This window comes from Sciurus vulgaris (assembly GCF_902686455.1).
Source record: "Sciurus vulgaris genome assembly, chromosome: 6".
NCBI classification, from domain to species: domain Eukaryota; kingdom Metazoa; phylum Chordata; class Mammalia; order Rodentia; family Sciuridae; genus Sciurus; species Sciurus vulgaris.
This window is the reverse complement of record NC_136466.1, coordinates 1293770-1318978: the sequence shown is the minus strand read 5'-3', so window position 1 is coordinate 1318978 and position 25209 is coordinate 1293770. Positions and strand designations below refer to the sequence as shown.

The 25209-nt window shown below is 53.2% G+C and overlaps 1 protein-coding gene and 1 long non-coding RNA gene across 3 annotated transcripts in view; one reads left to right on the top strand and one right to left on the bottom strand.

Moving 5' to 3' along the window:
- LOC306663292 overlaps positions 1 to 25209 on the top strand; it is a 726016-nt gene that overhangs the window by 294222 nt on the left and 406585 nt on the right. The gene's annotated exons all lie outside the window — the stretch shown is intronic.
- LOC306663311 (olfactory receptor 2G3-like) lies at positions 239 to 1195 on the bottom strand (the record flags this gene model as incomplete). Its single annotated transcript, XM_079143724.1, has 1 exon — positions 239 to 1195. The coding sequence occupies one exon, from the start codon at positions 1193 to 1195 to the stop codon at positions 239 to 241; it is 957 nt and encodes a 318-aa protein (XP_078999850.1).

Here is a 25209-nt window from a genome sequence, read left to right as displayed (position 1 = left end):
TACAGAGACAGTTGGTAAAATCTCTGGGGGTGGGTTTTCCAGTCCCTGTGAGTTAGCGTGACCTCTGGGCGAGGGCCACAATCCACACGCACCCTGTCCTCGGCTCGAGCTCTTGACCCCATGGCACGCAGCCGGCTCAGTCCACCGTGCCCCCTGGTGAGCACAGAGGCGGTGGTTCCGTGGCTGTGGAGTTCGGGGCTTGGGTCTGGCTCAGCAGAGGCTGGTGCCCGGGCCCAGCTCACCGGGCATGTCGGGTCCGCAGGGCGCACGGACTTCCCGAGAGGCGCCTCCGCAGCGCCCCCTTCACGTCCTTGTTCCGTAAGGTGTAGATGAGGGGGTTCAGGGTGGGGGTCACCGTGGTGTAGAAGAGGGAGACGAACTTGCCCTGGTCCTGGGCGGAGCTGTCACTGGGCTGCAGGTACATGTAGATGACCGTCCCGTAGAAGATGACCACCACGGTCAGGTGGGAGGAGCAGGTGCCAAAGGCCTTGTGCCTGGCCTCGGCCGACCGGACCCTCAGCACTGCCCGAGTGATGAGGCCGTAGGAAATAAGGATGAGGGCCGGCGGGATGACCAGGAAGAGGACGCTGACCACGAAGAGCACCGCCTCGTTCACAGTGGTGTCCACGCAGGCCAGCTTGAGCAGCGCCGGCACCTCACAGATGAAGTGGTCCAGCCTGCGCTGGCCGCAGAGCGGGAGCCGCAGGGTCAGGGTGGCGTGGATCAGGGAGTTGGCCAGCCCGCTGAGCCAGGAGGCAGAGGCCAGCCGCTGGCACACCCGCGGGCTCATGATGACCACGTAGTGGAGGGGTCTGCAGACAGCCACATAGCGGTCCAGGGCCATCACGGCCAGGAGGACGCACTCGGTGGAGCCCAGAGCCAGGGACACATAGAGCTGCACCACGCAGCCACCGTAGGAGATGGTCTTGGCCGGTCCTCGCAGGTTCACCAGGGTCTGGGGGGCCAGGCTGCTGGCGAAGCAGAGGTCCAGCAAGGAGAGGTTGCTGAGGAAGAAGTACATCGGGGTGTGGAGGCGGGGGTCCAGGCGAGAGACCGCGAGGATGGCCAAGTTCCCCAGCAGGGTCAGGAGGTAGAAGAACAGGACAAAGACGAAGAGCGCGGCCTCCAGGCGAGGGTGGTCTGAGAAGCCCAGCAGGACGAAGCCCGTCAGGAAGCTCCCGTTGGCCCCACTCATCCCTCCCAGGGCGCCGCACCTGCAGAGGGGAGACCGGAGCGCCTGAGGGCCGCGGGACAGCCTGCGAGCCCAGGGATCTGGGGCCCCGCGGGCAGGCCCCGTTCCCAGCCCGGCCGCTGACGGCTCCTCCAGCCCGACTCCTTGGAAGACCGTGGACCCCTGTGAGTTCACGAGGACGGCGACTGGAGACAGGTGCCCGCCGTATGCGTGTGAAGGGCTGCGCGGGGCCTGCGCGAGCCAGAAGGCCCAAGTCACGAGACCGCGCTCGCGAGACCGCGGCTTCTCACAGCGCAGAGAGCAGCCCCAAACCCACTCCATTCTTTTATTCAGACTTGTTTCAAATGTATTTAAAAATGTAAGTTGATTTTTGAATACTATTAGGATAACAGCAAAATTGAGGAAAAAGTAGAGTTTTGACCATTTTTTAAAACTGTGAACTGCAATAAACTTCTACATTTTAACAGCGATTAAAAACTGTGACTTTCACAGCAGAGAATGCCTTCCTACCAGCAGCGCTGGCCAGGCCTGCTCGTGAAGACCTGTCCTCTGCTATAGGAGAGACTCGGCTCCTGAAGCAGCCCAGGTTGTCCCCCTGGTCACTGACCGCCATGGCCAGTGTTCTCCTCGACAGGAACCATGTCCCAAACAGCCCGCCGTTCTTGTCGCCGTTCAGCCGACAAGAAACTGATCCTGAAGGACTTTTCCCACCCCACCGTCAGGTCCTGTTCCTCCTGACTCTCCCTTTTGTCTCCTTGCCCATAAAACGTCACCCCTGGAGGTCAGTGTTGGGACGCGTGTCACCGCTTTTCCCTGTGAAGACCTCTTCCTGTCCCTGCAGGGAGCGCTCCTGACTAGTCCCTGTGGTCCACCGCTCTGAGGGTGAGGGGCAGAAGCTGCAGGAGGGGAGGGCTGTCCTGCCGCCACAGGGACTCACGTCCAGTGGTGGAAACGCCCATGGTCCTGAGGAACCTGCACTGACACGGCTCCTCTGCCTGAGCCAGCCGCTCGGGCCTCAGAGGCCGGCCGAGTTCCCCCCGGAGGAAGGTGCCTGCCGGCGCCAGCTGCTCCTCAGCAGCCATTCCTGGGGCTGAGTCACCAGGGCTGGGCGGCTCCCAGGGTCCTGGGGCAGGCTCGAGTCTGCCTGCGCACCTGTGTGCCCAGGAGCCTCGCAGTCTCTGGTCCCGTGGTCGTGGCCTCAGGACCCACGTGTTCTCATTTAAAACACCTGAGTCACGAGTGTCCATGCTGAGCTCGTCTCGAGCATGACACTAGCTCGCGTTTGTGAGGAATTACAAGAGACCATTCTGAATTCCAGGCAGTCCCAGCGAACGTCACTGTCACCAGAAGGACAGAAGCAGCTGGACTGGGGTGGGGACGGTGAGGTCCACCTCATGGACTTCCTGAGCCCACTGACCCCAGACACTCGGGCTGAACAGAGTGCGGTCTTACTCACCGTCAAGGGCAGTACCTCGTGTCTCCTGTCCTCAGAAAGCAAGCGTGTGGCGGTTTCTCAGCCTTGGGTTCCATGTCCAGGTAATTCCCAGACTGCAGGGCAACTGACCCCACACGATCCAAGCCTGGAAGAGCCACCTCAGCGAGGCAGGGGCTCCTGAGTGGGAAACGGAGCCTCGTGAAAAGCCCTGGCTTGTTCCTGGTGCTGCACCTCCTGGGAAACCCTGTTCCCACAGGCAATTAGCGGAGGCGCTGACTAGCCTCTGGGGCAGTCCAGGTCCAGGGAGGAGAGTCGTGCATCTCCCCAGTGTGAGGGGCCTTCTTCCTCTTTCTGCTCCATCAGGGAAACAACCGCCGTCGGCTCGTCCAACACTTAACACTTAACACTTAACAAAAACACTTAACAAAAACAGGAAAAAAACAACCCACAGCCGGGGCCGCCTGTAACCCCAGTGGCCCGGGAGGCTGAGGGAGGAGGATTCCAATTCAAAGTCAGCCTCATCAACTTAGTGAGGGCCTGTGTCCAAATAAAATAGAGAAAGGGCTGGCATGTGGCCCAGTGGCTAAACACCCCTGGTTCAGACCCTGGTACCAAGAAGCACGTCTGCCCACCATTCCCCCCTCAGGGCAGAGGAGGCAGCAAATTAAGAAGTCCTGCTCCAAGCAAGTTGTAGTTTGGCTACAAAACTGTGAGATACATGTTCTGTAAAATGCCCTGATTGATTCTGTAATTCAGGTGGAGAACACTGGCTTCATTCATCTTGGGAAGTACCAGCTGCCCACTGAGACCAAATGAATGGCCACTCACTGCCCCTCCCCCAGATCCCCAAAGACTCTTCCAAAGTCCAGCCACTTTCCACCCCAGCCCTCCCCCGTGCTGACTGTGCTCATGCACTTGGTTTCTTCTTTTTTTTTAATTTATTTTTATGGTGAACAATGGGATGCATGTTGTTTCCGTTTGTACATGGAGTCCTTCTTTTTAAAATCATTTATTTATTTTTCACAGACTGCACTTGATTCGACTTGATTCGTCTCACACAAATGGGGCACACCACTGCGTCTCTGTGGCTGTGCAGATGTCGATTCACACCATTCCTGTATCATATGTGTACCTAGGGTAGTGATGTCTGTCTCCTTCCACCATTTTTCATACCCCCTCATTTCCTTCTGCATAAAGTTCCTCCATTCTTCTCTCGCTCCCCACCCCCACCCCCATTATGTATCATCATCCACTTATCGGGGAAATCGTTAACCAAAGGCCGAATGTACTTGGTTTCTGAGCACCTGTTTTGAGCTTCCTAGACCCCGAGCCCTGGGCTCTCCGCCACCTTGAGAAACACAGGTTGGGCGGGTGAAGCGACCACGTGATGTGGGGATTTGGGGTCTCGCTGTCCAGAGCCAACCCGCTGAAACTCAAGACATCCCAGGAGACAGTCTACAGACACTTGATGCTCCTCTGTGTCCCCATGGCACCTGCCACCTTTCAAGACCACCCATTAAACATACCACCCTTGGAAAATGAGGTACTCATAATGAATAATTGTAAGCCTTTGCCCCAACCGTCTACCTTAAAGTATTGCCAACTCTGTTTGTTCCTCCACCACACAGTGTTACTCCAAAAGCAGCTGAGAGAATCAGTGTATGAGAGAACAGGCTTGGTTTGCTGATGGCTTTAGAGATTGCAGCCCACGCTTGCTTGGTGGACCTGCTCTGGGTCCTGGGGGTACATCACGGTAGGCGCGCATGAAGAGAAGCCGTTGATCCAATCACCAGGAGCAAAAGCCACGTTCTGGGGCAGCCCAGTCCTAGGTTGTGAGGACTGGCTCCCAAGAGCCATGAGACCAAAGGAAGAGAGACTGAGAGACCTGAGCTTGCACAGAGGGGGACTTACGGGGGGCACTGACTAACACAAAACGGGGTCTTGGGGAGCAGCAAGACCAGCTGGATCCCTGCCATTTGGGTCAGAAAGAGGGGATATTTGTGGGTTAGGACAAAACGGACTTCCTCCTGGCTGAAATGGGCCTGGTTGGTCTTAGGATAATACTGAAGAGTCAGTCACACCCCAGAGCCAGGGTCCAGCAGTAAAGCCCACAAGTGACTCTAATGGACTTATCTGCTTAATTAAGGCTCGCTGGGAAACTGCAGGAAAGCCAGCTGGGGTTATCAAGGGCCATCGAGGTGGTTACTACTCACGATGGCTGTGGTCACGTCACTCTGTTTCCATGCATGGCTCCATGGGCACATCCCAATGACCCAGAGACCTCCCCTCGGCCCCACCTCCCAAGCTGGAGCTCTGAGCCGGAGGCCAAGCCTGCAACACACAGGCCTTTTGGGGACACCTCAGGTCCAGTTCCAGTATTCCCTCCATGACCCACAAAGGCCCATGTCCATCTCTCAATATGAAATCCACACATTTCACCCCCAGAACGCCAGCATCTTAACTGTGCAGCAAGACCCAAAAGTCCAAGTCCAGTCTCCTCCAAGACTCAAGAAAAAACAGCTGCCAGCCCTGTAAAAATATCAAAATGAAAGTTGTTTATTTCCAAGATTCAATAGTGGGACAGGTACTGGGTGAACATTTCCATTCCAAAAGGGAGAAATAAGGGAATAAAAAGGAGGGATCAGACTAAAGCAAGACCAAAACCCAGCAGGGCAAACATTAAATCCCAGGGGTCCATGCCCATCCTTGGGGACACTCTGTGCTCAGATGCAGGCTCCCAAGGGCTCGATTCCCTTGGTGGTGGCCCAGGTGACCCACTCTCCCAGACCACTGTGCACGCTGCCTGCAGAGTTCCTGGGCAGGTGTCCCTGCTGCCAGCACTTGTCCCTTCCTAGGGACTCACCTCAGAGCCCTGGGCCTCGTCCTAACAGAGGCGGCTGACAGGGAACCCACCCTCCACACCCTGTCTGGCCCCCAGACCTTGCTCTGAAACCTTGGTGAAGCCTCCACCAACTCCTGCCTCCTGTAGAAGCAGCGCCATGCAGGGGATGCCAAGGTCCGCCCCAGCGTGAGCAGTGCCTGGGCTGCCTGATGCACAGCTGCAGGATCTCCAGGCAGCTTGCTGGCTAAACAGGGGAAGGGACCCAGGTCTCTCTGGGCTTGGGGCCTCCCTGGGGCTCCGACAGTCTGTGAGGCAGGTTTGCATTGCCACTCTCTGAGCCTGTGATGGCCGCAGCCTGCTTAGCCCCTGAGATGCCCTCGGTGCCGTTCCTCCTGTCCTGGGGCTGAGCGTTCGCTCCCTCCTGGGCCAGACGTGGGCACTCTCTCCTTCTCTCCATGAAAATTCTAACGAGCGATGTTTCCCAACAGGGTGGTATCACTTGGAACGGAGTTCTGGAGTTGTGCTGCTGTGGAATCAGGTGTGGGTCTTCCTCTCTCGTCCCCTCTGTATCTCTGCCGGCTCCACTGCTTCTACGGATCAAATGTGATTCACACACCAACCAAAGACAGAAACGGCAGGACGCTGACTTTGGGAATGCCAACAAGTTGCCCCTGCCCATGTTCAATACCCAGAGCTGCGCTCGCCCGAGGGCCGCCTCACTCACCAGCAGTGAGCTGCTTTAAGAGGACACGCCCGCCCCTGGCTGGGGCAGCGAGGTTCTGGAGGTTCACAGTTGACCTTGAGAACGCTCTGGAGACAGAGCGCACTCAAATGGTGGGCCAGACGGAACTCCGGCCACGAGGCCGATTGAACTTGTTGGCGCTCCCACACCTTCAGGATTTGCATTGTTTAACATTCTCTTGGCTTCATTCTTTTGTGTCCAGCCAGCTTCTGACCCACTGGACAAGTGGCTTCAAAACCAAGCCTGTTGCAGGTTCGCATCTCTTGCGAACCTCTCTCCCTACCGAGGTGCTATTCTATGGTAAGGAGGGTGTGGGGGGGGATCCCAGGACCACCAGCTGCTCGCTTGGCCATTGGGTCCTCTGGGGTGCAGGTTTCCCAGCTGGCCATTAGCAGGGGAAGTGCTAGCTTCTGGGGCCACCCAGGAGCGACAAGTCACCACCCTCCTGTGTGGTTTCTTTTCTTCCTTCAATGCCACTCTGGGACTTGTTACTTTATAGAGGAAATACATCATTTAACTTTTTTTGAGCTAATAAAAATACAATTTTGTTTTTCTGATTCTGTTTTCTTTTTATTTATTTATTTTTTATCAAAACCCTAGTATGATTTTATTTTGTGGCTACAGACAAACTTTTTCTAAAATTCTTTTTTTTATTTTTATTTTTTTTGTTGTAAACAAATGGGATACATGTTGCTTCTCTGTTTGTACATGTACATTTGTGTAATCATAAATTTACATAGAGTAATGTTGTTTGATTCATTCTGTTATTTTTTCCCTTCCCCCCACCCCTCCCACCCCTCTTTTCCCTCTATACAGTCCTTCCTTCCTCCATTCTTGCCCCCCTCCCTAACCCTAACTCTAACCCTAACACTAACCCTTCCCTCCCTCCATTATGTGTCATCATCCACTTATTAGCGATATCATTCGTCCTTTGGCTTTTTGAGATTGGCTTATCTCACTTAGCATGATATTCTCCAATTTCATCCATTTGCCTGCAAATGCCATAATTTTATCATTCTATATGGCTGAGTAATATTCCATTATATACCACAGTTTCTTTATCCACTCATCAATTGAAGGGCATCTAGGTTGGTTCCACATTCTGGCTATGGTGAATTGAGCAGCTATGAACATTGATGTAGCTGTATCTCTGTAGTGTGCTGATTTTAAGTCCTTTGGGTATAGGCCAAGGAGTGGGATAGCTGGGTCAAATGGTGGTTCCATTCCAAGTTTTCTAAGGAATCTCCACACTGCTTTCCAGAGTGGCTGCACTAATTTGCAGCCCCACCAGAAATGTATGAGTGGACCCTTCTCCCCACATCCTCGAAAACACCTGTTGTTACTTGTATTCTTGATAATCGCCATTCTAACTGGGGTGAGATGGAATCTTAGGGTGGTTTTGATTTGCATTTCTCTTATTACTAGAGATGTTGAACATTTTTCCATATGTTTGTTGATTGCTTGTAGATCTTCATCTGTGAAGTGTCTATTCATTTCCTTAGCCCATTTGTTGATTGGATTATTTGTATTCTTGGTGTAGAGTTTTTTGAGTTCTTTATAGATTCTGGAGATTAGTGCTCTATCTGAAGTATGATTGGCAAAGATTTTCTCCCACTCTGTAGGCTCTTTCTTCGCATTGCTGATAGTTCCCTTGGCTGAGAGAAAGCTTTTTAATTTGAATCTATCCCAGTTATTGATTCTTACTTTTATTTCTTGTGCTATGGGAGTCCTGTTAAGGAAGTCTGGTCCTAAGCCGACATGTTGAAGATCTGGACCTACTTTTCTTCTATAATCTGCAGGGTCTCTGGTCTGATTCCAAGGTCCTTAATCCATTTTGAGTTTAGTTTCATGCATGGTGAGAGATATGGGTTTAGTTTCATTCTGTTGCATATGGATTTCCAATTCTCCCAGCACCATTTGTTGAAGAGGCTATCTTTTCTCCATTGCATATTTTTGGCCCCTTTGTCTAGTATGAGAAAATTGTATTTATTTGGGTTTGTGTCCGTGTCCTCTATTCTGAACCATTGATCTACCTTTCTATTTTGGTACCAATACCATGCCGTTTTTGTTACTATTGCTTTGTAGTAGAGTTGAAGATCTGGTATTGTGATACCCCCTGCTTCACTCTTCCTGCTAAGGATTGCTTTAGCTATTCTGGGTTTCTTATTCTTCCAGATGAATTTCATAATTGCTTGCTCTATTTTTGTGAGGTACATCATTGGGATTTTAATTGGAATTGCATTGAATCTGTATAGCACTTTAGGTAGTATGGCCATTTTGACAATATTAATTCTTCCTATCCAAGAACATGGGAGATCTTTCCATCTTCTAAGGTGTTCTTTAATTTCTTTCTTTAGTGTTGTATAGTTCTCATTGTAGAGGTCTTTCACCTCTTTTGTGACATTGATTCCCAAGTATTTTATTTTTTTCAAGGCTATTGTGAATCGGGTAGTTTTCCTAATTTCTCTTTCTGAAGATTCATCACTTATGTATAAAAATGCGTTGGATTTATGAGCATTGATCTTGTAACCTGCTACTTTACTGAATTCACTTATGAGTTCTAAGAGTTTTCTGGTGGAATTTCCAGGTTCCTCTAAATATATAATCATGTCATCAGCGAACAGGGATAGTTTGAGTTCTTCTTTTCCAATTCGTATCCCTTTAATTTCTTTGGTTTGTCTAATTGCTCTGGCTAGAGTCTCAAGAACAATGTTGAATAGAAGTGGTAAAAGAGGGCATCCCTGCCTTGTTCCAGTTTTTAGGGGGAATGCTTTCAGTTTTTCACTATTTAGAATGATATTAGCCATGGGCTTAGCATAAATGGCCTTTACAATGTTCAGGAATGTTCCCACTATCCCTATTTTTTCTAGTGTTTTGAGCATGAAGGGGTGCTGTATTTTATCAAATGCTTTTTCTGTGTCTATTGAAATAATCATGTGATTCTTGACTTTAAGTATATTGATGAATGACATTTATTGATTTCCTGATGTTGAACCAACCTTGCATCCCTGGGATGAAACCCACTTGATCATGGTGCACTATCTTTTTAATATGTTTTTGTATGCGATTTGCTAAAATTTTGTTGAGAATTTTTGCATCGATGTTCATTAAGGATATTGGTCTGAAATTTTCTTTCCTTGATGAGTCTCTGTCTGGTTTAGGTATCAGGGTGATATTGGCTTCATAGAATGAGTTTGGGAGGGACCCTCCTCTTCTATTTTATGGAATACTTTGAGAAGTATTGGAATGAGCTCTTCTTTAAAGGTTTTGTAGAACTCGGCTGAGAACCCATCTGGTCCTGGACTTTTCTTTGTTGGTAGGCTTTTGATGACTTGTTCTATTTCAGTACTTGAAATTGGTCTATTTAAATTGTGTATGTCGTCCTCGTTCAGTTTAGGCAATTCATATGTCTCTAGAAACCTGATGATGTCTTCAAAATTTTCTATTTTGTTGGAGTATAGATTTTCAAAATAGCTTCTAATTATGTTTTGTATTTCAGTCCTGTCTGTTGTGATATTTCCTTGTTCATTCTGAATTTTAGTGATTTGGGTTTTCTCTCGTCTTCTCTTTGTTAGTGTGGCTAGAGGTTTATCAATTTTGTTTATTTTTTCGAAGAACCAACTATTTATTTTGTCAATTTTTTGTATTGCTTCTTTTGTTTCAATTTCATTGATTTCAGCTCTGAGTTTAACTATTTCCTGTCTTCTACTACTTTTTGTGCTGGTCTGTTCTTCTTTTTGTAGGGCTTTGAGCTGTAGTGTTAGGTCGTTTATTTGTTGAGTTTTACTTCTTTTATTAAATGCGCTCCATGAAATAAATTTCCCTCTAAGTACTGCTTTCATAGTGTCCCAGAGATTTTGATATGATGTTTCTTTGTTCTCATTTACCTCTAAGAATTTTTCAATTTCCTTCCTAATATCTTCTGTTATCCATTCATCATATAATAGCATATTGTTTAATCTCCAGGTGTTGGAATAGTTTCTGTGTTTTACTCTTTCATTTATTTCTAACTTCAATCCATTATGATCTGATAGAATACATGCTAGTGTCTCTATCTTCTTGTATTTGCTAACATTAGCTTTGTGGCATAATATATGGTCTATTTTAGAGAAGGATCCATGTGCTGCTGAGAAGAAAGTGTATTCGCTCTTGGTTGGATGGTATATTCTATAAATGTCTGTTAAGTCTAAATTATTGATTGTGTTACTGAGATCTATGGTTTCTTTGTTCAATTTTTGTTTGGAGGATCTGTCCAGTGGTGAGAGAGGCGTGTTAAAATCACCTAGTATTATTGTGTTATGGTCTATTTGGTTTGAAATTGAGAAGGATTTGGTTGACATGGATGAGCCACTGTTTGGGGCATAGATATTTATGATTGTTATGTCTTGCTGATTTATGCTTCCCTTAAGCAGTATGAAGTGACCTTCTTTATCCCTTCTGACTAACTTTGGCTTGAAGTCCACATTATCTGAAATGAGGATGGATACTCCAACTTTTTTGCTGAGTCCATGTGCATGGTATATGTTTCCCCATCCTTTCACCTTTAGTCTATGGGTATCTCTTTCTATGAGGTGAGTCTCTTGCAGGCAACATCTTGTTGGATCTTTCTTTTTAATCAGTCTGCCAGTCTATGTCTTTTGATTGATGAATTCAGGCCATTACCATTCAGGGTTATTATTGAGATATGATTTGGTTTCCTGGTCATTTGGTTCATTTTTTAGATTTTATTAATTTATTTATTTATTTGACACAACTTGGTTCCTCCTTTATTTGACAATTCCTTTAGGATAATTCCTCCCTTTGCTGATTTGCTTCTTTGTTTTTCATTTCTTCCTCATGGAATATTTTGCTGAGAATGTTCTGTAGTGCTGGCTTTCTTTTTGTAAATTCTTTTAGCTTTTGTTTATCATGGGAGGATTTTATTTCATCATCAAATTTGAAGGTAAGTTTTGCTGGGTATAAGATTCTTGGTTGGCATCCATTTTCTTTCAGGGCTTGAAAAATGTTGTTCCAGGCCCTTCTAGCTTTTAGGGTCTGGATTGAAAAATCTGCTGATATCCGTATTGGTTTCCCCCTGAATGTAATTTGGTTCTTTTCTCTCACAGCCTTTAAGATTCTGTCTTTATTTTGTATGTTAGGTATTTTCATTATAATGTGCCTTGGTGTGTGTCTGTTGTAATTTTGTGTATTTGGAGTCCTATAAGCCTCTTGAACTTGATTTTCCATTTCATTCTTCAGATTTGGGAAATTTTCTGATATTATTTCATTGAATAGATTGTTCATTCCTTTGGTTTGTTTCTCTAAGCCTTTCTCAATCCCAATAATTCTTAAATTTGGCCTTTTCATGATATCCCATAGTTCTTGTAGATTCTGTTCATGATTTCTTACCATCTTCTCTGTTCAACTTTGTTTTCAAGATTAAATATTTTGTCTTCAATGTCTGAGGTTCTGTCTTCCAGGTGTTCTATCCTACTGGATATGCTTTCTATGGAGTTCTTAATTTGGTTTATTGTTTCCTTCATGTCAAGGATTTCTATTTGGTTTTTTTTTCAATATCTCTAACTCTTTATTGAAATGATCTTTTGCTTCCTGTATTTGCTCTTTTAAATGTCGATTGGTGCGATCATTCAGTGCCTGCATTTGCTCTTTCATCTCATCATTTAGTGCGTGCATTTGCTCTTTCATCTCATCATTTGCTTCTCTGATCATTTTAATTATGTACATTCTGAACTCCTTTTCTGTCATTTCTTCTGCCATGCTGTCATTGGGTATTATTGCTGTAACGTCTAGATTTGTTTGCAGCATTTTCTTTCCTTGTTTTCTCATATTGTTCAGGTATCAGAGGACCACTGAGATATTGCAGATTTCCTCTATTGACTTACAATGTCCCTGAAGATTTCTATATATATCCCCCCTTAGCCTTCAGTAGGCTGAATTCTTGGAGGAAGTTGATAATGCGGTGCTCCACAAGGAAGCTGCCTCTCTAGGAGTGGTGGCCTTCAGGTGGGGTATATTCCCTGCTAGTGGGCAGAGGTGCCTCCACTTGTTGACCAATGATCATCCAAAGGGGAACTAGGCTGTGGGCTGAGGCAAGGTCTGTTTGGGCCTGAGTCTCTGGTTTTACCGTCCTTGTGGGGAAACCTCACCCAGCAAGGAAGACTCACCCGGTGGGGAGGTCTCGCTGGTCAGTTCCCTCCTAGAGGTTCCCCTCAATTTACAGCTACCGCCTGGGCTGGGCTGCCTTCCTCTGCAAAGTTCCCAGGGGCCCGGCCCTACCTCCTGGGCCTGGGAGCCTCACCCTTCACAGATGAATCTCCTTAGGCTGCCCCTCCTCAGAGAATCTGTCCGCAGTCCTGGAACCTTTGCTCCGCCCCTAAGCCTGTCTCTGTGTGGCTCTTCCACCAAGAAGACTCCTAGATCCTGGGACCCTGCTCTGCACCTAATCGCCTGGCTATGCGGCCCCTCCTCTGAGCAGCCACCTGGGGCCCCATACAATTGCTCTGAGTCCCAGAGACCCGCCACACACCTCTTCCTCCGGGCAGCCGCCCAGTGTTCTGGTGCGGTCACTAGGGGTCCAAGCAACTCACTGCGAGCCTCCTCCTCCCGCCAACTGCCCGTAGCCCTGGGCAGTCACTCCAAGTCCAAGTGACCCGCCCCCTTCCTCCTCCTCCTCCAGGTAGCCCCCCGGGTGTTCAGGAGCGGTCACTGTGAGTCACTCTGAGTCGCTCTGAATCCATGTGACCTGCTGCACGCCTCCTCCAGGCAGCCGCCCGGAGCTCTGGTGCGGCCACTCGAGACCAAGCGACCCACCGCGCTTCTCCTCCAGGCAGCCCCCCAGTGTTCAGGAGCGGTCGCTTTAAGTCCAAACAACTCACCACTCGCCTCCTCCTCTGAGCAGCCGCCTGGAGCTCTAATGCAGTCACTGCGAGTCCAAAGGACCCTCCGCGCTCCTCCTCCTCCTCCTCCTAGTCCTCCGGGCAGGCCCCGGGGTTCAGAAGTGGTCTGAGTCCAAACAGCTCGCCACGCAGCTCCTCCTCTGGCAACTGCCTGTAGCTCTGGTATAGCCACTCCGAATCCAAGCGGCCACACTCCTCCTCCCCCTCCTCCAGGTAGGTCCCCGGTGTTCAGGGGTGGTCGCTCTGAGTCCACACAGCTCTCCTCGCCGCTCCTCCTCTGGGGCAGCCGCCCGAGTCCCAGTGGTGGCTCCGAGTCCCAGCGCTGTGCTGAGCTGACTCCTCTACGACGCTCCCAGTTGTCCGAGTTCACTGCTCCAGCGGGGGGAGGGGCGTCTCGCCGGCAGCTCTACTTCACGAAGTTTCCTGCGTTCCGGGACCACCGTCCCATCCGGGACGCCTCCCCAACGGGAGAGACTCACTCGGCTTGAGTTGGTCCCAAGTCTCTCAATATCTCCTCTTTTGAATCCTGAGTCCTGGAGCAACATGAAATGCAGCCACCCTCTAGGCCGCCATCTTGAAAACCCTTCTTTTTATTTTTAAACTAATTTCCTTTTCTTAACTGACACACAAAAAAAATACAAATAAATAACTAAATACAAATAAAATACAAAAAACAGCTCGTGGTGGGTGGTGCCCGCGAATCACAGGTAGCTTAAGAACTGGGCAGACGGCGAGCCTCTCTCCTGAGCAGGCTTGGTTTCTCTCGGGCCAAGACACCGACAGCCCTTCTTCCCTCTTGTCCAGTTGTGGCCCACGTGCTCCCTACTGTGCGCAGCACAGTAGGACCTGACGGTGCCCGTCGATGACTCCCCACTCCCTGCCCACCCCCGTCCACCTGGCCTCTGGGCCCATCGTGCTGCTCAGCCTCTTGGAGGCCAGCCTTTAACGTCCCATGTCGAGGGAGCTCACGCGATGTCTTCTGTGCCTGGCTGATTCTCCTCCCAGGATGGTGGTGGTCTCTGTTCCATCCACACCGCCGCAGGTGGCAGACTGCAGGATTCGTGGCCAGTGACGCTCCACACTGTCTTCAGGCAGCACCCGCTGACGTGCTCCGCGCCTTCCCCCTGGGCTTCTGGCGGTGCCGCAGGGATGGCGAGCTCGCAGTCCTCTCTTGCGGGTCCCCACTCACCCTCTGGAGATGGAGAGAGCAGTCCAGCTGTGGTGCTCCCAGGAGGCCTGCATCGTCCTCCCGAGGACCGCCACTGCAGTTTCCCTTTCCGTGTCCTTGTCTGGTTCGGCACCAGGGTGGCGATGTCCTCTCCGAGTGCACTTGGCGCATTTCCCTCTGCTTCGGGGTTGCCTTTTAATACTTTGAGAAGAACCAGCATTTGGCATCAGTTCCTTGAATGTTCAGCAGGACTCAGTTGTGGGTGCTGGGCCTGCACCTTCTGCTGAGTGGAGCACGTTTATGCCCAGCCAGCGTCACCACCGTTAGCGGGACTGTCTCTGACTCGCTCTCGCTCTGGCGCCTGAGTCCAGATCCTGTCCCTTTCTCCAAGGCCATCTCCCTGTTGGCGCGGCCGCCAGTGACCCCTGCGGCCCCTCCTGTTCTGGGGTCGGGTGTGGCTCCCCTGCCCGCCTGACTGTTCTGCCGTCTACGCTCTGTCCCCATCTGCCCCCGTCTGTCCCCGTCTGTCCCCGTCTGGCCCCGTCTGGCCCCGTCTGGCCCCCGTCCCTGTCTGTCCCCGTCTGGCCCCCTGTCCCTGTCTGTCCCCGTCTGGCCCCATCTGGCCCCCTGTCCCCATCTGGCCCCGTCTGTCCCCCTGTCCCCGTCTGTCCCCGTCTGGCCCCGTCTGTCCCCCTGTCCCCGTCTGTCCCCGTCTGGCCCCGTCTGGCCCCGTCTGGCCCCCTGTCCCCGTCTGGCCCCGTCTGGCCCCGTCTGGCCCCCTGTCCCCGTCTGGCCCCGTCTGTCCCCCTGTCCCCATCTGTCCCCGTCTGGCCCCGTCTGGCCCCCTGTCCCTGTCTGTCCCCGTCTGGCCCCGTCTGGCCCCCTGTCCCCGTCTGGCCCCGTCTGGCCCCGGGCGTGTGTGTCTGGCTTCTGTCTGAAGAACTAATTCTCCCCCTGTTGATGTTTGGTTGGTTTTGAGTCTGCGTTTCGTTTATTTCTGCTCTGACCGTTATGGTTTGTTTCCTTCACTGATTTGGGGTCTCCCTGAGATGTAGCGAAGGTTGCTTCTGTACGACCTCTCTTCTTTTTTGACGTGGGCATAGATCGCTATGGAACCCCTCTTAGTGCCCTCTTACAGATTTTTCTGTATCCCAGAGGTTGAGGGACACTTGTTGTGTTTCTGGTTTTATTTTGTTTTTTGAGAACTGTTCAAATTTCCTTCTTGATTTCTTTCTTGATCCATTTGTTATTCCCCAAAGTAGGTTGTTTAATTATCATGGATTTGCAGAGCTTCAAAAAATTTTCTTGTTATTGATTTCCAGCTTTGTTATATTGTGGTCAGAAAAGTTGCTTGATATGGTTCCAACTTTTAAAAGTAGGTCGAGACTTGTTTCAGGCCTATGGTGTGGTCTACCTGGAGACCGAGCCTGGCAGCGTGCACGGGCTGTTCCCTGGTGTCTTGCCCTGGTTTGGTCCAGGTGCGACGGGGCCTGTGGCTGCTTGGGGATTCCACCTGGTTGATCTGCCCACTGCTGAAGCAGGGGTGGTCCAGGACCCTCCAACAGTGCATCGGAGCACGTCTCCCCTGCATCTTTGAGTGTGCCTTCTGCAATCCTGTGCTTCGACATGGGGCGAAGGAATTTAGAACCGTTATTTCCTCCTGCCGAGTTGGCCCTTCGGTCATTCTATAACTCCTGTCTCACTTCAGCCTTTGATTTTGAGTCTGTTCTCTGTGTGTGGCCACCTCGCTTTATCATGGGTCCAGGTGCGAGGAACACCTCATTCCATCCCTCGTCTTCCTCCAGTTCATGTCTGTCCTGAAGAGTGAAGTGAGAGTCTTGCAAGCTACATTGCAGTTGTGATCTTCACGAGATGTTGATACGTGAAGTGCTAAAAGGGACTCCTCCAACAGAAAGACGTGATGAGCAGGAGCACACCGGGATTCATACCGCTCTAACACTGTGAGCGGGGCACCCGAGCCATCCTCAGGGTTAAGACTGAAACCCAAACAGTTAAGAAAGTGATGAGTGCGTTACTATGTCAAGACAGCCACACAGAGGTCGCAAGATGGAGAATCACGAACGCGAGCGGTGGGTAGTGGAGGGCCGCATTGGAGTTTGATGGTGTATTTCTGCTGTAGTTTTTTGTTATTTTTTATTTTATTTGTGGTTATGTTAGCTTACCCTCATTTCAAAATGATTTGTACAAAAGATGTTTTCTAAGCCTCATTGTAACCACAAAGCAAGAATCCATAAACACAAGCGAAATAAAGATCAAGGCACCGAAACACTCACCGAGCACGAATCACTTAACCAAGGTCACCAAGTTCCAAAGATGGATCCTGAGTCCCTGAGCTCGTGACCGGACGCTGAAAGAATTCAGAGTGACCCCTGAGCAAGTTCAGGGGTCATATCATAGCACTGTGATATCAAATGGGCCGTTGAAAACAGCCCACCATGCATGTTCCAAGTGCCATAAAGGAGAAGCGACAGGTTTGCCTGTGAATGTGGTCTGGAGACCAGCGTCACTCACGTCTCCTTTACCACGTCCGCCCACTGAGATGGGCACTCCCAACAGCTGACCTCTGTCCTGAGTGGACAGCACAGTCAACCTCAGATACTCCCACCATGTGACCTCTGTCCTGAGTGGAGAGCAGAGTCGGCCTCAGACACGCCCACCATGTGACCTCTGTCCTGAGTGGACAGCACAGTCGTCTCAGACACTCCCACCATGTGACCTCTGTCCTGAGTGGACAGCAGAGTCCACCTCAGACACTCCCACCATTTGACCTCTGTCCTGAGTGGACAGCGGAGTCGGCCTCAGACACTCCCACCATTTGACATCTGTCCTCCCTGAGTGGACAGCAGAGTCCACCTCAGACACTCCCACCATGTGACCTCTGTCCTGAGTGGACAGCAGAGTCGGCCTCAGACAATCCCACCATTTGACCTCTGTCCTGAGTGGACAGCAGAGTCGACCTCAGACACTCCCACCATGTGACCTCTGTCCTGAGTGGACAGCAGAGTCCACCTCAGACACTCCCACCATGTGACCTCTGTCCTGAGTGGACAGCAGAGTCGACCTCAGACACTCCCACCATTTGACCTCTGTCCTGAGTGGACAGCAGAGTCCACCTCAGACACTCCCATCATGTGACCTCTGTGCTGGGTGGACAGCAGAGTCCACCTCAGACACTCCCACCATTTGACCTCTGTCCTGAGTGGACAGCAGAGTCCACCTCAGACACTCCCACCATTTGACCTCTGTCCTGAGTGGACAGCACAGTCGGCCTCAGACACTCCCACCATGTGATTTCTGTCCTCCCTGAGTGGACAGCACAGTCGGCCTCAGACACTCCCACCATGTGACCTCTGTCCTGAGTGGACAGCAGAGTCCACCTCAGACACTCCCACCATTTGACCTCTGTCCTGAGTGGACAGCACAGTCGGCCTCAGACACTCCCACCATTTGACCTCTGTCCTCCCTCAGTGGACACCACAATCGGCCTGAGACACTCCCACAATTTGACCTCTATTCTGAGTGGACAGCAGAGTTCACCTCAGACACTACCACCATGTGACCTCTGTCCTGAGTGGACAGCACAATCGGCCTCAGACACTCCCACCATTTGACCTCTGTCCTCCGTGAGTGGACAGCAGAGTTGACCTCAGACATTCCCACCATTTGAACTCTGTCCTCCCTGAGTGGACAGCACAGTCCACCTCAGACACTCCCACCATGTGACCTCTGTCCTCCCTGAGTGGACAGCACAGTCGGCCCCAGACACTCCCACCGTTTGACCTCTGACCTCCCTGAGTGGACAGCACAGTCGGCCCCAGACACTCCCACCATTTGACCTCTGTCCTCCCTGAGTGGACAGCAGCGTCGGCCTCAGACACTCCCCCACTTTGACCTCTGTCCTCCCTCAGCGGACAGCACAGTCGGCCTGAGATACTCCCACCATGTGACCTCTGTCCTGAGTGGACAGCACAGTCGGCCTCAGACACTCCCACCATTTGACCTCTGTCCTCCCTGAGTGGACAGCACAGTCGGACTCAGACCCTCCCACCATGTGACCTCTGTCCTGAGTGGACAGCACAGTCGGCCTCAGACACTCCCACCATTTGACCTCTGTCCTCCCTGAGTGGACAGCACAGTCGGCCTCAGACACTCCCCCACTTTGACCTCTGTCCTCCCTCAGCGGACAGCACAGTCGGCCTGAGATACTCCCACCATGTGACCTCTGTCCTGAGTGGACAGCACAGTCGGCCTCAGACACTCCCACCATTTGACCTCTGTCCTGAGTGGACAGCAGAGTCCACCTCAGACACTGCCACCATGTGACCTCTGTCCTGAGTGGACAGCACAGTCGGCCTCAGACACTCCCACCATTTCACCTCTGTCCTCCCTGAGTGGACAGCACAGTCGGCCTCAGACACTCCCACCATGTGACCTCTGTCCTGAGTGGACAGCACAGTCGGCCTCAGACACTCCCACCATTTCACCTCTGTCCTCCCTGAGTGGACAGCACAGTCGGCCTCAGACACTCCCACCATTTGACCTCTGTCCTCCCTCAGTGGACAGCACAGTCGGTTTGAGACACTCCCACAATTTGAGGTCTGTCCTGAGTGGACAGCAGAGTCCACATCAGACACTCCCACCATGTGACCTCTGTCCTGAGTGGACAGCACAATCGGCCTCAGACACTCCCACCATTTGACCTCTGTCCTCCCTGAGTGGACAGCAGAGTCGGCCTCAGACACTCCCACCATTTGACCTCTGTCCTCCCTGAGCGGACACCAGAGTCGGCCTCAGACACTCCCTCATGTGACCTCTGTCCTGAGTGGACAGCAGAGTCGGCCTCAGACACTCCCACCATTTGAACTCTGTCCTCCCTGAGTGGACAGCAGAGTCGGCCTCAGACACTCCCACCATGTGACCTCTGTCCTGAGTGGACAGCACAATCGGCCTCAGACACTCCCACCATTTGACCTCTGTCCTCCCTGAATGGACAGCACAGTCGGACTCAGACACTCCCACCATGTGACCTCTGTCCTCCCTGAGTGGACAGCACAGTCGGCCTCAGACACTTCCACCATTTGACCTCTGTCCTCCCTGAGTGGACAGCACAGTCGGCCTCAGACACTCCCACCATGTGACCTCTGTCCTCCCTCAGTGGACAACACAGTCGGCCTCAGACACTCCCACCATTTGACCTCTGTCCTGAGTGGACAGCACAGTCGGCCTCAGACACTCCCACCATGTGACCTCTGTCCTCCCTCAGTGGACAACACAGTCGGCCTCAGACACTCCCACCATGTGACCTCTGTCCTCAGTGGACAGCAGAGTCGGCCTCAGACACTCCCACCATTTGACCTCTGTCCTGAGTGGACAGCAGAGTTGGCCTGAGACACTCCCACCATGTGACCTCTGTCCTCCCTGAGTGGACAGCACAGTCGGCCTCAGACACGCCCACCATGTGACCTCTGTCCTGAGTGGACAGCACAGTCGGCCTCAGACACTCCCACCATGTGACCTCTGTCCTGAGTGGACAGCACAGTCGGCCTCAGACACTCCCACCATTTGACCTCTGTCCCTCCCTGAGTGGACAGCAGGGTCGGCCTCCGGACACTCCCACCATTGAACTCGGTCCTCCCTGAGTGGACATCAGAGTCGGCCTCAGACACGCCCACCATGTGACCTCTGTCCTGAGTGGACACCAGAGTCGGCCTCAGACACTCCCACCATTTGACCTCTGTCCTCCCTGAGTGGACAGCACAGTCGGCCTCAGACACGCCCACCATGTGACCTCTGTCCTGAGTGGACAGCAGAGTCGGCCTCAGACACTCCCACCATGTGACCTCTGTCCTGAGTGGACAGCGGAGTCGGCCTCAGACACTACCACCATTTGACCTCTGTCCTCCCTGAGTGGACAGCAGAGTCGGCCTCAGACACTCCCACCATGTGACCTCTGTCCTCCCTGAGTGGACAGCAGGGTCGGCCTCCGACACTCCCACCATTGAACTCGGTCCTCCCTGAGTGGACATCAGAGTCGGCCTCAGACACGCCCACCATGTGACCTCTGTCCTGAGTGGACACCAGAGTTGGCCTGAGACACTCCCACCATGTGACCTCTGTCCTCCCTGAGTGGACAGCACAGTCGGCCTCAGACACGCCCACCATGTGACCTCTGTCCTGAGTGGACAGCAGAGTCGGCCTCAGACACTCCCACCATTTGACCTCTGTCCTCCCTGAGTGGACAGCAGGGTCGGCCTCCGACACTCCCACCATTGAACTCGGTCCTCCCTGAGTGGACATCAGAGTCGGCCTCAGACACGCCCACCATGTGACCTCTGTCCTGAGTGGACAGCACAGTCGGCCTCAGACACTCCCACCATGTGACCTCTGTCCTGAGTGGACAGCACAGTCGGCCTCAGACACTCCCACCATGTGACCTCTGTCCTGAGTGGACAGCACAGTCGGCCTCAGACACTCCCACCATTTGACCTCTGTCCTGAGTGGACAGCACAGTTGGCCTCAGACACTCCCACCATGGACCTCTGCCTGAGTGGACAGCACAGTCGGCCTCAGACACGCCCACCATGTGACCTCTGTCCTGAGTGGACAGCACAGTCCGGCCTCAGACACTCCCACCATGTGACCTCTGTCCTGAGTGGACAGCACAGTCGGCCTCAGACACTCCCACCATTTGACCTCTGTCCTGAGTGGACAGCACAGTTGGCCTCAGACACTCCCACCATGTGACCTCTGTCCTGAGTGGACAGCAGAGTCGGCCTCAGACACGCCCACCATTTGACCTCTGTCCTCCCTGAGTGGACATCAGAGTCGGCCTCAGACACGCCCACCATTTGACCTCTGTCCTGAGTGGACAGCAGAGTCGGCCTCAGACACTCCCACCATTTGACCTCTGTCCTGAGTGGACAGCACAGTCGGCCTCAGACACTCCCACCATGTGACCTCTGTCCTGAGTGGACAGCAGAGTCGGCCTCAGACACTACCACCATGTGACCTCTGTCCTCCCTGAGTGGACAGCAGGGTCGGCCTCAGACACGCCCACCATTTGACCTCTGTCCTCCCTGAGTGGACAGCAGGGTCGGCCTCCGACACTCCCACCATTGAACTCGGTCCTCCCTGAGTGGACATCAGAGTCGGCCTCAGACACGCCCACCATGTGACCTCTGTCCTGAGTGGACAGCACAGTCGGCCTCAGACACTCCCACCATGTGACCTCTGTCCTGAGTGGACAGCACAGTCGGCCTCAGACACTCCCACCATTTGACCTCTGTCCTGAGTGGACAGCACAGTTGGCCTCAGACACTCCCACCATGTGACCTCTGTCCTGAGTGGACAGCAGAGTCGGCCTCAGACACTACCACCATTTGACCTCTGTCCTCCCTGAGTGGACATCAGAGTCGGCCTCAGACACGCCCACCATTTGACCTCTGTCCTGAGTGGACAGCAGAGTCGGCCTCAGACACTCCCACCATTTGACCTCTGTCCTGAGTGGACAGCACAGTCGGCCTCAGACACTCCCACCATGTGACCTCTGTCCTGAGTGGACAGCAGAGTCGGCCTCAGACACTACCACCATGTGACCTCTGTCCTCCCTGAGTGGACAGCAGGGTCGGCCTCAGACACGCCCACCATTTGACCTCTGTCCTCCCTGAGTGGACAGCAGGGTCGGCCTCCGACACTCCCACCATGTGACCTCTGTCCTCCCTGAGTGGACAGCACAGTCGGCCTCAGACACTCCCACCATGTGACCTCTGTCCTGAGTGGACAGCACAGTCGGCCTCAGACACTCCCACCATTTGACCTCTGTCCTCCCTGAGTGGACAGCAGGGTCGGCCTCCGACACTCCCACCATTGAACTCGGTCCTCCCTGAGTGGACATCAGAGTCGGCCTCAGACACGCCCACCATGTGACCTCTGTCCTGAGTGGACACCAGAGTCGGCCTCAGACACTCCCACCATTTGACCTCTGTCCTGAGTGGACAGCACAGTCGGCCTCAGACACTCCCACCATGTGACCTCTGTCCTGAGTGGACAGCACAGTCGGCCTCAGACACTCCCACCATGTGACCTCTGTCCTGAGTGGACAGCACAGTCGGCCTCAGACACTCCCACCATTTGACCTCTGTCCTGAGTGGACAGCACAGTTGGCCTCAGACACTCCCACCATGTGACCTCTGTCCTGAGTGGACAGCACAGTCGGCCTCAGACACGCCCACCATGTGACCTCTGTCCTGAGTGGACAGCAGAGTCCACCTCAGACACTGCCACCATGTGACCTCTGTCCTGAGTGGACAGCACAGTCGGCCTCAGACACTCCCACCATGTGACCTCTGTCCTGAGTGGACAGCACAGTCGGCCTCAGACACTCCCACCATGTGACCTCTGTCCTGAGTGGACAGCACAGTCGGCCTCAGACACTCCCACCATTTGACCTCTGTCCTGAGTGGACAGCACAGTTGGCCTCAGACACTCCCACCATGTGACCTCTGTCCTGAGTGGACAGCACAGTCGGCCTCAGACACGCCCACCATGTGACCTCTGTCCTGAGTGGACAGCAGAGTCCACCTCAGACACTGCCACCATGTGACCTCTGTCCTGAGTGGACAGCACAGTCGGCCTCAGACACTCCCACCATGTGACCTCTGTCCTGAGTGGACAGCACAGTCGGCCTCAGACACTCCCACCATGTGACCTCTGTCCTGAGTGGACAGCACAGTCGGCCTCAGACACTCCCACCATTTGACCTCTGTCCTGAGTGGACAGCACAGTCGGCCTCAGACACTCCCACCATTTGACCTCTGTCCTCCCTGAGTGGACAGCAGGGTCGGCCTCCGACACTCCCACCATTGAACTCGGTCCTCCCTGAGTGGACATCAGAGTCGGCCTCAGACACGCCCACCATGTGACCTCTGTCCTGAGTGGACACCAGAGTCGGCCTCAGACACTCCCACCATTTGACCTCTGTCCTGAGTGGACAGCACAGTCGGCCTCAGACACTCCCACCATTGAACTCGGTCCTCCCTGAGTGGACATCAGAGTCGGCCTCAGACACGCCCACCATTTGACCTCTGTCCTGAGTGGACAGCAGAGTCGGCCTCAGACACTCCCACCATTTGACCTCTGTCCTGAGTGGACAGCACAGTCGGCCTCAGACACTCCCACCATGTGACCTCTGTCCTGAGTGGACAGCAGAGTCGGCCTCAGACACTACCACCATGTGACCTCTGTCCTCCCTGAGTGGACAGCAGGGTCGGCCTCAGACACGCCCACCATTTGACCTCTGTCCTCCCTGAGTGGACAGCAGAGTCGGCCTCAGACACTCCCACCATGTGACCTCTGTCCTGAGTGGACAGCACAGTCGGCCTGAGACACTCCCACCATTTACCTCTGTCCTCCCTGAGTGGACAGCAGGGTCGGCCTCCGACACTCCCACCATTGAACTCGGTCCTCCCTGAGTGGACATCAGAGTCGGCCTCAGACACGCCCACCATTTGACCTCTGTCCTGAGTGGACAGCAGGGTCGGCCTCAGACACTCCCACCATTTGACCTCTGTCCTGAGTGGACAGCACAGTCGGCCTGAGACACTCCCACCATTTACCTCTGTCCTCCCTCAGTGGACAGCACAGTCGGCCTCAGACACTCCCACCATGTGACCTCTGTCCTGAGTGGACAGCACAGTCGGCCTCAGACACTCCCACCATTTGACCTCTGTCCTGAGTGGACAGCAGAGTCCACCTCAGGCACTCCCACCATGTGACCTCTGTCCTGAGTGGACATCAGAGTCGGCCTCAGACACTCCCATCATGTGACCTCTGTCCTGAGTGGACATCAGAGTCGGCCTCAGACACTCCCACCATGTGACCTCTGTCCTGAGTGGACAGCAGAGTCGGCCTCAGACACTCCCATCATGTGACCTCTGTCCTGAGTGGACATCAGAGTCGGCCTCAGACACTCCCACCATGTGACCTCTGTCCTGAGTGGACATCAGAGTCGGCCTCAGACACTCCCACCATGTGACCTCTGTCCTGAGTGGACATCAGAGTCGGCCTCAGACACTCCCACCATTTGACCTCTGTCCTCCCTGAGTGGACAGCAGAGTCGGCCTCCGACCCCTGCACCACGCGCTGCCCCGCGGCTGCGTTGGTCTGAGTGTGGTAAGCACGCCGTGCTCCCTGATGTCTGTTTCAGTGAAGGGAAAGGACGGAACCCTGTGCTCACACATTTACACGGTCGAGACCCAACGGCCTTCATTTCCAGAAGGAGAGTGTTTCCAGCGCAGGGCATCGGAGGGACCAGGGGGCCAGCGTCGGCGGCTGGCGGGGCGGTTCTTGGTGGAGGGAGCTCTACCTGGAGGAAGCGTCCTGGAAAGGTGAGCCGTGTTTTGTGGCAGAAGCAGTTGCAGAGCAGTCTGGGAGCTCAGGTTGACACCGCCACGCAGGCCAGCGAAGTCACGCAACCGCATGTTCCTTGGGAAGCGGGCTCCAGGCTTTCTCAGTGGACAGCCTGAACCTTCCAACCCCTCATCAGACCTGCGCACAGCCAAGCCGGCCTGGCTGACCCTGTCCATCACCTGGACGAAGGCCCTGGCCTGTGGGCTGCCTCTGCCTCTCCCAGTTCTTACCTGACCTCAGCAGGTGAGTTGCTGGGCGCAGTGAGGACTGGCCGCAGGACAGCCCACCCCCGTGTGCAGCCATCTCAGCCACGTCCTGGTAAACGAGGGGCCCCGTCCCCTGGAACACGGGAGGGCGGGGAGACCCCCTGTGTCTTCAGGGGCCGGCTGGTCTGAAATCCGACATGCCCACGCTCATCTCGGTCTGGCAAAGCCGGCATTCACGGGCGTCTCACAGGGGCCACGTGAACCTGCGTCTCACAGGAAGTCCCTGAGGCCCAGGGAACG